The 14,837-nt window shown below is 36.6% G+C and overlaps 1 protein-coding gene across 1 annotated transcript in view; it reads left to right on the forward strand.

Moving 5' to 3' along the window:
* The window catches only part of cdh13 (cadherin 13, H-cadherin (heart)), a 299,969-nt gene that overhangs the window by 125,413 nt on the left and 159,719 nt on the right, over positions 1-14,837 (forward strand). The window contains exons 5-6 of the mRNA XM_017419005.3: positions 4,425-4,430; positions 5,451-5,603. Coding sequence (XP_017274494.1) covers positions 4,425-4,430; positions 5,451-5,603 — 159 coding nt within the window. The remainder of the gene's footprint in view (positions 1-4,424; positions 4,431-5,450; positions 5,604-14,837) is intronic.

Consider the following 14,837-nt stretch of genomic DNA (forward strand, 5'->3'; position numbering starts at 1 on the left):
AATTGATTCTGTTAATTATCTTTGAAATAACAGAGTGTTTGTGCTATTTTTTCCTGTCTGTCTTTAAGCATGTTAATCACTCTTGTTTGATGCAGATGTTCACTGGTGTTGTTAATTACTAATTGGCTTTTTATAATGTATGGGAATGTTTTTTACAGTGCCCTGAGATGACTTTTGCTGTGAACTATATATAAATCGAATTCAGTTACGTTTATCTAACTGAGTTTAATTGAGTTGTAATGTATTCAAGAATATAATACATGTATCCATTGTTTTGTTCTGTTCATTCTACTTTTATATTTGAGAAGCACTTTTAGCTAAAAAGATCAATTAGGCATAGTTTGCCAGGTTATCCTCTTTTGTGGGTCAAACTCTTGCATAAAGAACAAATATAACATATGCACAATATAACACAATATAACTTATGCAGCGTTGGGAAATTTATTTCAGAAGCAGAATTTCACACCACAACAACCCCATGACCCAATTAACACCATCTGGACACTTACTCACATTTTTGTCCCCTTATTTCCTTTTTTTTCCCAAACAAGGGATCTTCTTGATTGTTGCCCATTTCAGGCTACTTGTGATTGGCTCAGAATACAGTAGCTGATGGGTGATGATTAGCAGAGGCCTGCCTAACCAATCAAAGGCAGTTAATTAGCCCCATTGTTTTCCCATTGTCCTGTGTCGAGGACTCGCCTGGCTCTTCCCTTCCGTGTCTTCACTGGGCCTTTTCACCCCACCTCGTCACTCTCATTAGCAAGGTGGAGTGGCAGGACAATCAGGCAGAGCACTGGTCCGAGCATAGCATGCCTGTGAACACACACATATACACACTTGCACACACTAACATGGTCCCAGGAGTCCTTTTGTAGCCAGTGATTGTCATTCACAGCTGGCTGTATGACCTTGATTGGGATGAGGGAAGCACCACCGAGGGATGCTACTGGATATTGTCTTGCACACATGCACACACCACATGCTGAAGTTAAAACCATCCCTCATTTCTCTTCAAAAAGAACAAGGGCATTATGTGTATTAATGTGCTGAATTTGCATGGAAATGGATCACATTATTGATATTTTTGGGGGTGAGTTTGTGAATTTGAAGTATTCTGTGATTGTTTTCAGTTTGAAATGAAACAAGTCATTTTTACACTTAGCATAAGCTCTGCAAAAATGTTCATGTAGATCCTAAAAACCTGTTAAACATTTTTAAAAATTTGTTTTTCATTTTGACAGTTTATTGGAACACAAGCAACATGAGGTGTTTTTTTTTTCAAGGTTTTTAAAACACAAAACCAACACACATAAACATTCCTCCTTGCTCTTGTATTGTTTTGCTTCTCATTCTGTGATCTGAGGTGTTTGCTGTATAAGAGCCACACCACACCTCCTGTCATCTTCCTGCAGGATTGTGAGCCTCACAGTCTTTCATGTGTTGTCGGCTGGTAATGAGAGTTGATGGAAAGAGGTGAGATTCTCCCATCAGTCCTCCCACACACTCAGAGGGAGACGGAGTCGGTGGAGACAAAGCCACTGGGTGCAGATTTCTTTGCCAACATGCACATCCATCAGAGTGTGAATGTGTATGCATGCGCACTGCAGAGGATCAACATCTCCACCCCACAGAGACATTTCCTAATCAGTCGAAACTTCTCCTTCAGTTACTCCTCAGATGAACTTATTATGTTTTTATTAGTGATCTTTTACACTCCCCACTTCCTCTGCGTTTACTTACTCTGCACCATCTAGCCTTTAAGTCCACTCATGGATATTTTATTCCTTCACTCCCATACCTTTATTGGTGTTTGATGCTGAGCCAAATTCACAAGTTTGTTACTCAGAAAATTTGGCTGCCCCTGCACTGATCGAAAGACAGCATTGCTCCTAAATATTAGTATTGCAAATAGTTGAACCACAATTACTGTATTCACATGTTTAGTAATAAAAGTAATAAACATTGTTTCTCACTTCAGGTGAGGAGACATCTGATTTCTGCAACTTTTTGCCTTTATTGGTTTACAATGATCTACTCTTTACACTTGGACCGACCATTCCGTGTTTGTCCGTGTCTCTTTCCTGTCCACTCAAACCCTAAACGGTCGAGGCAGATGGCCACCTGTCATGAGCCTGGTTTTGCTTAAGGTGTCTTCCTATTGAAGGGGACTTATTCCTTCCCACTGTCACCAATATGCTTGCTCAGGATGAAGTGAAATAAGGAATCAACGCAATCTGCTGGCTTTTGTTGTGACTTGGCAGTACATAAATTAACTAAATTTAATTTATCTGGCCAGTACCTTAGGTCATTGGATACTATTTATCATTGTGCTTTGCATTTTATTACTGTTTGTGGAATTGTACACATCACTGTTCTGGTACATTGCTCCTAAATGGCCATGCATTTGTGATAGCAGATTTCTCCATTGGTTATTTTTGTTGTATATGTATAAATCTCTGCTTCGTATTCATGTTATTATGGGTAAATACCACAACCAGTACATTCTACATTCGTATGATTCTTGACAGATGTATATCCCAAGAGTCAGAACAGAATTAAAAGGGGGAAAAACAGCTTTTATGCTGCCCTGCTTCCTGGAATAATTTTCAAAAGAACTTGAAATAGTCAAAACTAATTACCGTTGGGAAGTTTAAATCTATTTTAAAGGCGAGAGAGAGAATAGTAAGTAAATAGTCAGTGTAACTCTGCTCTGAGTTTGGTTAAGTTGTTTACTTGTATGTGCATGCTTAATACCTGCTGTATTTTTTATTTTTATGCACTGGATTTGTTGGTGCTGTGGAAGCTCAATGGTCGATGCTGCAGTTTCATGATCCTGAGGCTGCAGGTTCAAACCCAGGTTGTTAGGAAGAGTATCCAGTCTAAAACAATTGCCAGATCTGCTCTGCAAGTTTGCAGATGAGAGAGGAAAAAGTAATGCTTTTGTCATGCATGCTGCTGCGTTCTCTTTTGAAAATCTGGAAGAGTGGCTGCAACAGATCCCAGGAAGAACCTCAGAGATCTCTGTCCAGAAGAGCGCAGTCCTAGCAACAGCTAAGATACTGCGTAGAACCCTCAAGCTCCTAGGCTTCTAGTAGAGGACCTGAGCTTGAAGTGAAAGTGAAAATGCCCATGTGAAACGAGATGGAAGTAAAAATATGTGTGTGTGTATAACGGTAAACAACAGGTTCTATGTATAGATGTAAAAGAGTGATGCTGTCTCTGTAACTACTTGTTTTTTCTTGTGGGCAGAATTCTAGCCTTTTCTATTCTATATTATGAAAACCAGCCAGGTTTCTGATTTTCTGCTGTGCAGTCCAGAGCGAACATTCTCTCCAAATTTCCTCTTCTCAGCAGGCTACGTTATTTTGCCTTACAAATCTTTCACAATGAGATGAATGATAATAGAGTCAATATTGTCCTTTAAGCTACTGAGCAGCTAACAGTTGGCTTTTGGTTTGAGGTATATTTAATTTTGTTTTCAACTGAGATGAGGCTGTGGCTGTGAATAAACAAGTGGCTTTTTAAAGCTGTACATTGCATCTTTAATAGCAGCCAGGTCAGTTTCCAGTTTACAGCATATGGACACTTGAAATATGATTATTTTAGTTGGAATTGAAATGTTAACCTGAAAAATGAAGAAAGTAAAAGGGGGATTTTTGATCAAATATAAATTTAATTTTGTAGTCTAATTTTTTGGGGCTAATTGGACCTCTTTGCTAAAAGGTCATCATTGGTTTTCTTGACCACGCATGCCACTAAATATAGACTTTGTTATTATTGAACATTATCACAACGCAAAATGTGTTTTTAGACTAGCACCCAGCATACTAAAGAAGTGTTAAAAATGTGAAGCTAATGACTTCAAGTGACAACTCAAGTTATGAATGGGGACCAGTGCATCATTGCATCAGTATCTTCTAGTTTAGCCTTACCAGAGGGTAGAATGATGTAGAAACTAAATGTAGTTTTGGTGTTAAATGCACCCTTTATGTTTTATCTGATGGAACAAAATGGAGGAGAGTCTGAGAAGAGTACCTTGAGCGGGAGTGCTTGGAAGGAAGATGGTTCCAGAATGTGGGTTTTATTCTTAAAAAGCTAGCTTGTGTTATTTTTTTTAACACTCTTGACACTTTCTTTTTTTTTCTTTCTTTCATCATTTGGTACACAAGCAGAGTAAAAGACCATAAGAGTATGTGGTACAAAAAGGAGGCAAAATGATGAATGGGGAAAGAGATGTGGAAGTTTTACAGAAGAGCAAGGATGGACATATTAGAGAAACTAACCAGCGGGGGAGCAAGGAGCCTGAAAGCTAGAGGGAGCAGAGGGGAAAGATGAAGCAGGACGTTGAGATAAATGGCTGAGAAGTCTGGAGAGGCTCTGAGTGTTTGAGCTTTGTCTGACATGGGCTTGTAGCTCTGCAGTCTCATGTCCCATGCTCTTTCAAGTGGGAAGCTGAAAGGCCTTCATTTTAGCTGCTATGCCATTGAAGTGCACTCTCATTAAAGCTAACCTCATGCCTCTCCTGTGATCCTCAGGAGCTCCACAGTGGGACCGTTTAAATCCTTGACTGACAGTGACAGTGCTGAGGTCACTGGTGACTACCCTCCCGTGTGTTTGTGTGGGTGCAGCAAACACTGGCAGGCTTTTTTCTTTCTTTTTTTTGAAGTGGTGAAAACTTGATGAGCAAATGAGCTTGAGTGTGCAGAAAATTACACATGCACTGTCATTTGAGTTTGACTATAAAAATGAAAAGCAAACTGAACAGAGGGAAAAGAAAAAGAACAACTCCTACATTCTGATGTATCGTCTTGATTGTCACAAATATTTATCATTACGCCGAGTTTTGGTGATTTTAACTTTTTAGGTAATTTTTTCACAACTTTGAATTCAAAGTAAAACAACCTTTTTTTGTTGCTGTTTCAGTTCAGATGTTTGAGTCTAACATGCTTTGTTTTGTGTTTCCTTTTAAAACCTGCCTGGTCCTGTCACTGGGTACCTTTGGATCCTTCTGGCTATGGTAGTCTCATGTGAGTATGTCTGCCCTAAATGTCCTTATATTTGACTGGTCCTGACATTGAGAATAAAATATTCAGCTATTTTGGCAGAACTTGAAATAAATCACTCCTATATGAGGCATTTTATAGTGGATTTCTAAAAATCACATTAATATTTTAGTAGATCATTTTGTATATCCTTTGAATTAAATTTTCAAGGAATCAAGGACTTGTCTGGCATAAATTTTATTTGGTAATGATCAGGAATTTGCATCACAGTTAAAGGCACATTGCACTGTTTTTAGTCAAATTTTCAAACATATCGATAACTGAACTCTTTAAATTGAAAGAAAATACATTTGTTTGCTAAATGTTTGTATCAGAAAATGACCTGATCCCAAAGAAGAAAAAATTACACGTGTTTGAGCAGTTGATATTTGTGTGTGTGCCCAGGTAATTTCACCAGAGAAGCCGGGGAACCACATCTTCCGACTGACAGGCCCGGGGGCAGACCAGGACCCTAAAGGCCTCTTCACCATTAACATAGACACAGGAGACGTGTCAGTCAGCCGCTCACTGGACCGAGAGGCCATTGACTCATACCAGGTCAGGATGTGTGTTCATCCTCATGAAAACCATCTGCTTATTCTGTTTCTATATGTTCTTTTCTTTCCTTTCAGCCCACGTTGGTGTACTTCGTCTCTTTAATTATTTGACATATGTCACTTTCTGTTTTATTCACAGTTACCCTATGAAGTTATTCATGTGAATTCATTGTTCAAACAGAAAGGGCTTTGATGTTCATGTGTATGGAAAATTGTTATGGAGTGGTTTGTAAAAAGCCCTTTGATTTGCAACCAGATGAGAGAAATGCTGGTAGTGAGATTTGGGAAAGAAAGGGGTTTTGTATTTGTTTCAGCCAAAGTGATGCTATCAAAAACAGGTGATTTATCCCATGTTAAAAGAACTGGATAGCCTGCTTTAGGTGTCCGCTGGGTTTTGCGCCTGTGGGGTTGTCTATCTAATAAAGGCATTTTCCCTGGAAGAAAGAGCGAGATAAGGTTAGAGAAAGTCTGCTTTTTAGGTCTGCCAATTGACCTTATCTTGTTTTCAGAAATCAGATGTGAGTGAGGGTATTCAGCTGGGTGCAAGCTGTTGATAAGCTAACTGCATGTTGTAAAAACTCAGAAATAAGTCACTCTGCAAATATCAACAGATGTGAGAGCAAGAAGAGTAGGAGAAAAACTAAGAGAAAACTGAGAGGAAGAAAGACATTTGCACTTATTTACCAAATTCCCGTTTTCGTTTTCCACAACTTAGCAACATGCACGGTGTGACTGTAACATTGGCACTGAGTCGCTACTTGTTTTAAACCCTTGGCATTGAGTAACTGAGTCTCCCTAGTGTACTTGTAAGATGCAAACATTATATCAGCAGCATTCTATTGATCATATATTATCAAGAACATGAAAATACACATACAATGATGGATCTCTATTAGAGATCCAGTGTTTAAAATCTTGCCCAAAGATCTCGGTTAATGTTATATGAGGATGATTGAGATTGTTTCCCAGTAACAATATGTAGGGAAGAAAAAACAAACAAAGAATAATAAAACTGTCTGTCAAACTGTCTGCTACAAAAAAAAATGCTTGTGTCAGGCTTTTTTTTCACAAGTTTAGTTCTGTTTGACTTTTTTTTTAATCTGTCAACAATAGCCTCATGCTGACTTATTTGTAGTTTCATGATATTCTTTAAAGACTTTTTTCCCCCCACTTTTCAGATATTTCAGGTATACATTGAAGACTTTTTTCAAGTATGCAATGATTGTAGTACTGCAATTATTTTCTGCAAAACATCCTCAGAAACTTATGAAGCGATGATTATAGGGACCCAGACTTAGCTACGCCAACACACTCTATGAAAAATGTTGTGGCTATCTAATTGGTTTATCCTTATACTATTGTGACAACTTAATGACAGTTGTCTTTGTTAGTTTCATTAAAGCAATAGTACATCGTGCACAACTAAAATAGAATAGCAGGAAGAAGACAGCATCAGAATGATAAAGATCTGTGAACTTTTCATGCAGTGTGCTTTTTATGGAAATGTTTGACTTTGTTCAAAGACATTTAATGCCACAAGGAATCTGTTGAATTAAAAAACTAAAGGAAGATCACAAAAGAACAAATGATAAAGACCATTAAAAAATAGCAAAACCTTTCAAATTTAAAAATAAAAAACAAGCTACACTCAAAGAAATAAACCAGATTTTCTAGAACATATTTTGTTTGGTTAATTTGTCACTTACATAAATTGTGGGTTTATGCATGCACAATTTACTGTCCATATGTATACTATTTCCATTTCAAAATAATGGTGATTTAATTGAGCTGCTAGATGTAAATCTAATGATACATAACATGTCTAGAAGAACCAATTCAATCTTAAATCTTATATCATTATACAGGAAAGCTGTTCCTACTGTGCAGAGGCTTCTGGACCCACATTTGCTGTTATTCTGTAATTATTCTGTATCTCTTTGCTGATTGCTATTTACTTTTTTTTCCAGTAAAGTTTATGTAGATCAATCAGTTGTTTTAACATTTTAATGTCTCTACAAAAACAAAAAAAGTATTTATTTTCCAATTTTAAACTTTGTTTTGTGCAAAGTTATTGCCAAATGGTTGACATTATGCTTCATAATAAAAATACACATCAAATACACTTTTAGCAAAACTAAACAGCTGTAATCACTGATTTTACAGATTGCAGTTTTGCCTCATTGTTGTATGAACATACAGTATGCACCAATTCACTTTGGCTTCACACATTTTCAGGACTTATGCTCTTTCAATTTATTTATTTTTGGAGTTTTTCATGATTTACTGCTAGTTTTTTCTTCAATCACAAAGAGATGATGATTGCATGTTAAAACTCAGAACAATAATTTTATTTTTATGAAGTTCAGTTTGTCAGTAATTTAGCACCTATTCCATTAAGAAAACTGTATTATTTCTTCAGTACTTGGTGGCTCTTAAAGGCTGTTTATTCATTAAGGGTCCCTTTGTGTTTAATGGCCTGTGAGGGCCATCAGACATGAAACATTCAAAGGTAGATTAAATTGATATTACTTTAGTATTCAAAGACAAACTGAATCAAACACAACTTTTTTTCTAAGTCATATGGAAGAATTGAATTTTACTGTGGGGGTGCAAGTATTGCACATATTTTCATTTACTACAAGCCATTTGTCATCTGTAATGCAGAAAATTCCTTTGTGCATTTATTTGCTGTTATTCTGGCAGTAAAAGCAGAGGCATAAAACACAGAAGAATTCATAAAAATATATGACAGAGTGACTTCAGTCCTGAAGAACACACTCGTGCCTACTTTTCCAATTTGTACAAAACTCCAGGTTGCGAGCTGCGGTGGCTTGGTGGTCAGTGCTGAGGTTTTATAATCCTGAGGTTGCAGGTTTGAGCCCAGGTTGCAGCGGGAAGGGCATCCAGTGTAAAACAATTGTCAAATTGTTTGTTTGAGTTTGCTCGCTGTGGCAACCCCTGCAGAAGGGAGCAGCTGAAAGAAATTGCTTACTTTTTTTTTTTTACAAGACACAAGGTCTTCGGAACATACAGAAAGGAAAGATTGATAGGCAGTGAACACATGAAGGTGTTTTTTGGCCTGATCTTTCAGAGCTGCAACCTTGTAGCAAGCAGGCTACATTTGACTTGCTCTGTGTTTTATACAAAGAGCATACTTCTCCCTTCCTGGAATCATAGACTTCCTAAACCTGACAGAACAGATTTTGTGCACCAGTGAGCAGAAGACAGAGCGCAACGGGGTGGTCTTTGTTGGCACAGAGTTGTAGCTTTAGCTGTGTTGTACATACAAAGGTATTGAAGTTCAAGTATGGCTAAACTGAAAGACAAGTTGTCTTATGTTGATACAACAGCCGAGGAGACGTGAGAGCTGCTGCTTTGCATTCAGGCTACAGTTGGTAAAGGGAATTACTTTTCCTACCTTGATAGTTTGGTTTTTAAGCTTATTTTGTCTTAAAACTATCATAAAAACAAGTTTTTACTTTCTAGAGCTATGTTCTTAAATGTGCTACCCATGGAAAATAGAGAAAAAGACTCCTCATAAACAATGGCTAAATCCCTCAGCTTTTTTCTGACATAATTTCTAATAAACATGTTCCACTTATGCTGTTTACATGTGTTGCATCCAGAATAGTCCATTCTTATTTTCATTTTTTAGGTTACAGAAAATTGTTGGATTACTGACATTACACACATTTCATTCCCCCACTGTAATGTTTGATCCATTTAAAGCCTACATCACATCCATATATTTTTGAAATCACAGTGCATTACCTGGTTTTCTCACTCTTCTTAAAAGCATGTCATCTTTTTACCCACAGCTATGTTCACTGACTTTGCTGGAGTCTAAGACATTCAAGCAGCAGTGTGTGTTGCCAGATGCCATGAAAACTCCAGTATTACATACAAGATTAGGCTGTAAACATATGTGCATAACGTGACTGAAATCTAAACTCTCAACATGGCCTAATTTCATTATTGTTAGGTCTAAATGTAACTATATTCAATTTAAAGTAACCTGGAAAACCAGTTTAAATGGCTGTCATATTCAGGATGTGAACCTAATTGGGTTAACATCAGATTATTACTGTGCATTTTACAGCTGCAGCTCAAGAAATCGACTTCTGTGAGAATGGAGGACAAAGACGAGCAAAATAAAGGAATGTATTTTGTGTAAAAGAACACGAGATCATGGGATCTGTTATTTGCAGAAACATTTCTTCAGGGTTTAAAGATCCATCCACCCATCCATCAATTTTCTTTTCCTTACTTTTTCCTTTCCGAGTCACGGGGAAACCCGTGCCTAGCTCTAGTTGTCAGTGTGCGAGAGGCAGAGTACAACCAGTACAGGTTGCAACTAGTTTTTAGAGATGTTACTGTTAAAAAAGAATTATTGTAGATTTATCCTTCCCCTGATTGCAGTTCCTTCCATCCAGTTTCATGCCAATTTCACATGTTTTGGCTAATGATATTTGGGTAATTCTTTTTAAAACTACCTAGCATACTGACAGATGTATTCTGGTTGGAAAGTCTTCCTTAAGTGTCATTGTTAGAATAAAACACTAAAACAATAAAATCAATGTTATGCTGTAGACAAACAAGATTGTAATGAAAATGCTTTGCACTTCATTAAGTCATTTAATTCTTCTCCATCCAGTTGGTTATAATTGATTACTGCTGGCAACAAATATTCTACTCACCTTGCTAGGTCATTATATTTCCGCTGGTTTCAAAAAACAAGAATGACTGGCTTAAATCTAAATGAACTGAATGACGTTTTGTTTATTCAACTTGAAAATTAGGGATGTAGAAACTGTTGCAATGAAAAGCACAACTGAGCAAAACGTGGAAAGACATTAAAAGAAAAGTACAGTCTGACTTCGGCATAAGATCAGCAAGAGTTCAGCCTAAAACAGATGGAAACTGGGAATTCTAAGTAGGCGATTATGGGAAGCACAGAGCAAAGCAAGGCAAACTCCTGACAAAGTAAAACATTTGCCATGAAGTAACAAACAGACACAGTGATCAGCTGGGCCACATGTTCACAAAGATTTAATGTCAAACATTATTTTCTTATTAGGCTCAATTAGTGTGAAAATGAATGTTAATGAGATGTAAAATAGAGAGGGCGCAGGGAGGAGTACGGGCTTATCTCTGCAGTTATATGACAAGCTTGGAAACTGCTGGGGAAGAACTCTAATTGGCTTTGAACACAGGAAATAGAATAAGAAGTGATGAATAACAGTCTTGTTTACACAGGTAGAGGGATGACCTGTAGCAACAGAGATCATTGCAACAATAGGTGCTTGTTCAAATGACTCGATGTTGAAATCTGAGTTAGTCAAAAACAGCATAAAGCTATGACCAGTGGAGAAGATTTTCTTGTGAGTTAAGAATTTTTGTCTTTTTTAAGCTAATGCTTCCATTGCCTAAAAAAGTGGTTTGAATAGATACAATCTGGTTGAGAGGCTGTTCCTTGTCATGTGTGATCTCTAATGCACAAACCTAACCTGCTTGAGAGCTGGTTAGGCTTCCAGCACACGTTGCTGGAACAGACCCTGGTAACAAAGTAAACCAGCTTTGTGACACTGAAAACCCCCAAATGAACCTTACGTTACCTCATTAAGCCACTAATTTTGTTTTGTAATATAGGTTAATGGTCACACGGCCCTGCATGTTTTAGATGTGTACAAACTTCAACATGTATGATTTGAATTGATGCGTCATCGTTAATAGGTTTCTGCTAAACTTGATGACATGCTGACGAGGCAATACAATTATCTGACTCAGGTTTGTTGAAGAATGTACAGCAGTAGGCCCTGAAGACTAGGAAAAAAACATGCTAAAATTTGGTAAGTTTCTTGGTTATCCCATTGTTGCTTGTGTGCCTCAATGTTCTGTGTTGTATCCTGAGACTTGCAGATGAAACGGATCCTTCCTTTCATGGGAGATCTAAAAAGCACCATATTTTCTATATTCTGTCAATCAAGCCACAGTACAGTGACAAAGGAAGGGCTCGAGAAATAGAAAAGAAAGAACTAAGAAGGATCTATTTCAAGTCTTGAAAGGCTGAGTCTTGAATTGACAGCTGTTTTAAAATTTAGATTTTTAGAAATCCAAGCTTTCAAAAAGTATACAATACTGTCCCATCAAAGTAGTTTTGTTTGGTTGACAAACTAAAAGTGAAGCATAGGAGGTTTTCACTCATATTGAAACATTTTATATGTATTTATTTACTGAATATACATACTGTATCTCTAAGAAAACAGAAGATTAAACAGTAAAATGGTGCAGTTTTTAGCACTCTCACTTCAAATACAGAATATACTTGTTTTCAAACTATTTTATATCTATCATAACATTATCTCCATTCATTTAATGAATATTAGGTCCTCCTATAAAGCCTGGACATAGAACATATTTGTGGTTTCTTGAGGTATCTGGTGGTAGGATGCTACCATCAGACCCTTCTGGGTCAAATGGATTGTAGTTTGGACTCATTGTTGAACCATTGTTGTATTTTCTGAGCCATTCTTAGGCAATTTTGTGGTGTTAGTAGCTATATTTATAATTCAGAGTTCCAAATCAATCTTTATGAAAAAATCTTCTTTTTATTTCCTGGTTTACTTAGATTTATATATTCTTTGTTTTCATAAAAAAAAAACTCATGTTCTGCTTTTATTACTTTATATTTTCATATTTTGTTATTGCTTGCAAAACAGTTTTGATGCATTTTTTATTTTATTTTTGTTTTTTATCTAGATGTTTTGCTTTTTATTGGTAAACGTTTTAGTTAAATTTATGTTTGAATGGTGTTTTTTTTACTGAAGGTCAAGTTAAGCACTGTTGGTTTCATCTGAAAAGAAGTTGTGTAGATGATAGTTATCAAAGTAATATTCACGTGAATCCTGCTTTTTCCTGCAGAATAAAATAGATGAGCAGTGTCTGTAGTCATAATGTTACAGTTGTTCAGATCAGTATATACACCAATTCAAAAATACATACAGACATATGCACTTCTGTTGTATGTAGCAACCAATTGCTTTTATTTACAGTAGGGATGCCGTTGTGAGCCTGAGGCCTGAGACAGGTGAGGCCAGTTGTCCAAATCCCACACCTGTTTTTCTGCTTGGCTGGACTGTAATTTCCTGGGCTTTGGAGAGCCGGATATGCTGCCCTGCACACAGGAAAACAGGTCTGATGTGCTCTTAGTCCCTGTATGTGAGCAAGAGATAAAGACCCACACACACACACACACACACTGATTTACACAGTATCAACATTGTCACTACCATCTTCGTTTTGAACAAAGGAACTTCTAACTGTCATAAAAGCTTCTATGGTTAAGAAATAAATGCCATGCTTCTTTCAAGCCACAGTCACACACCATTGCACTTTACTGATAGTACTTCTGGTCTAAAATTTATCATTACATGTGCTGAACTGTCTGGTTTACTATGTTTGCAGTGCACTCTTTCATACAAAACATTTGGTAATAAATAATACCCATTTTGCATTTGTCAGTTGGCTCCTCTGTGTGTTTTTATGGACTTTGTTTAATTAGTTTTCAAAGTACAGCTACAATTAATCATTTCATGATTTTATTTTTTCTGCTCTGAAGCTTTTCTTCAGGTCTGAATCATTTAACTTTTAGAGTTGCTGTCATCTTAGAAACTCCCATAAACCTCATCAGATATATACTGCTTTCTATCTACTCCCAGATAACCTGATTAAACAGTGAGTGCCCTGGTGCTGAGCCTTAGGCATTATGGATGCTAATTCAACCTGTTTGTTGCCTGCTGAGACATAGAACAAGCTCTAATGCACTCTCCCTCAGTCCAAGGTCAGCTCTACTTTCAGCTACAGAGGCTGGAGACAGAAACACTTCAGTAATGTCTCCAAACACAGCAACTCTTACCACTACAGTCTTGAAATCTGCTACAAGTTCATTACTGTACAAACTAATAGTGGTAGAAAAATTAACATAGAATTAGAATTATTTGCCTTTGAAAACAGTCATTAGAATTTGAAGAGTAACTAATTATTAATAGCAAACATAGCAAATTATACACAAGTATGTTTATTAGTGTAATTTGATGTTACTCTTGACCTATTATGAGCAAACCAATGTTAGTGAGAGAAAATTAGAAATGCTCCAATACTGATTCCTTTAAATTAATGTGTTGCACATTTCATACTGAAACTGCTATATGAAAGTAAACAAGAAAAAATCTGAAATCAAGGTGGCACACATTAAATTTGTGTATTTTAAGTCCCAACTCAGATTTTGAATTTGACACAATGTAAGCAAATTGATAAGAACAACAACAACAACAATAATAATGAAATTACAAAAATACTTATGTGATAAAAATGGGAAATAACCACTGTAAATAAAACAATAATTAAAAATGTATGTATATGTGTATGTATGCATGTGTATATATATATATATATATATGTGTGTGTGTGTGTGTGTGTGCGCGCGCACGTGGGTGTGATGTAAAAGAAAAGAAAGCTTAAGCCTTTGAAGCTTTGGATGGGATGAAAATGGTGGTGGTGAAGGGGGGCAGAGGGGTAAGAGATGTACTGTAATAAACTAAAGGAAAGCTTTTTTGTCACTTCCAGTGCCTTTCCAAATTCAGAAGCTGGATTATGTTTATCTTTCTAGTTGGCCAACTGAATAAAAAACTTTTTCCTTCCATTCTTTTAAAATTTTCCCAGAACTTTCAACTCTCTCACCAGTCGTTGCCTTCAATCTTTTACTTAAATTCTCTCTAAGTAAATGTTTTCTTTTAAGTTTATATGAATGCTTTAATATGTTCACTTGAGTACATCACTATTTTTTTTCATTTGCTGTACGAGGACGATTTCTGATGTGACTTTAAAGTTGGACAGGAATACCCAGTCATCCATCCATCCATCCATACACTTTTCTGAGACAATCTTGGTGAATAACGGTTTGACATCACTAACACTGGTCATTGTTAATTATTCATAGACCACAGATCCTTTGACAAACACTAATGCATTGCATAAAAAACTAAGTTGTAAAAGTTTTCAGTCTAAAGCGCAACACAGAGGTTGAACGAGGATAAGTCATCAATAAAACAAAAAATCTGAATAAATTCATGTGACAGCTTATGCTATGCTAAAGCTTAAATCTGTTAAATATGCAGAACAAGCATGGAAAACTAGTTTTCTAAAAATAAATAGTATTTGACCATCCATTCATTTA

This window comes from Kryptolebias marmoratus, linkage group LG11 (assembly GCF_001649575.2).
Source record: "Kryptolebias marmoratus isolate JLee-2015 linkage group LG11, ASM164957v2, whole genome shotgun sequence".
Taxonomy (NCBI): domain Eukaryota; kingdom Metazoa; phylum Chordata; class Actinopteri; order Cyprinodontiformes; family Rivulidae; genus Kryptolebias; species Kryptolebias marmoratus.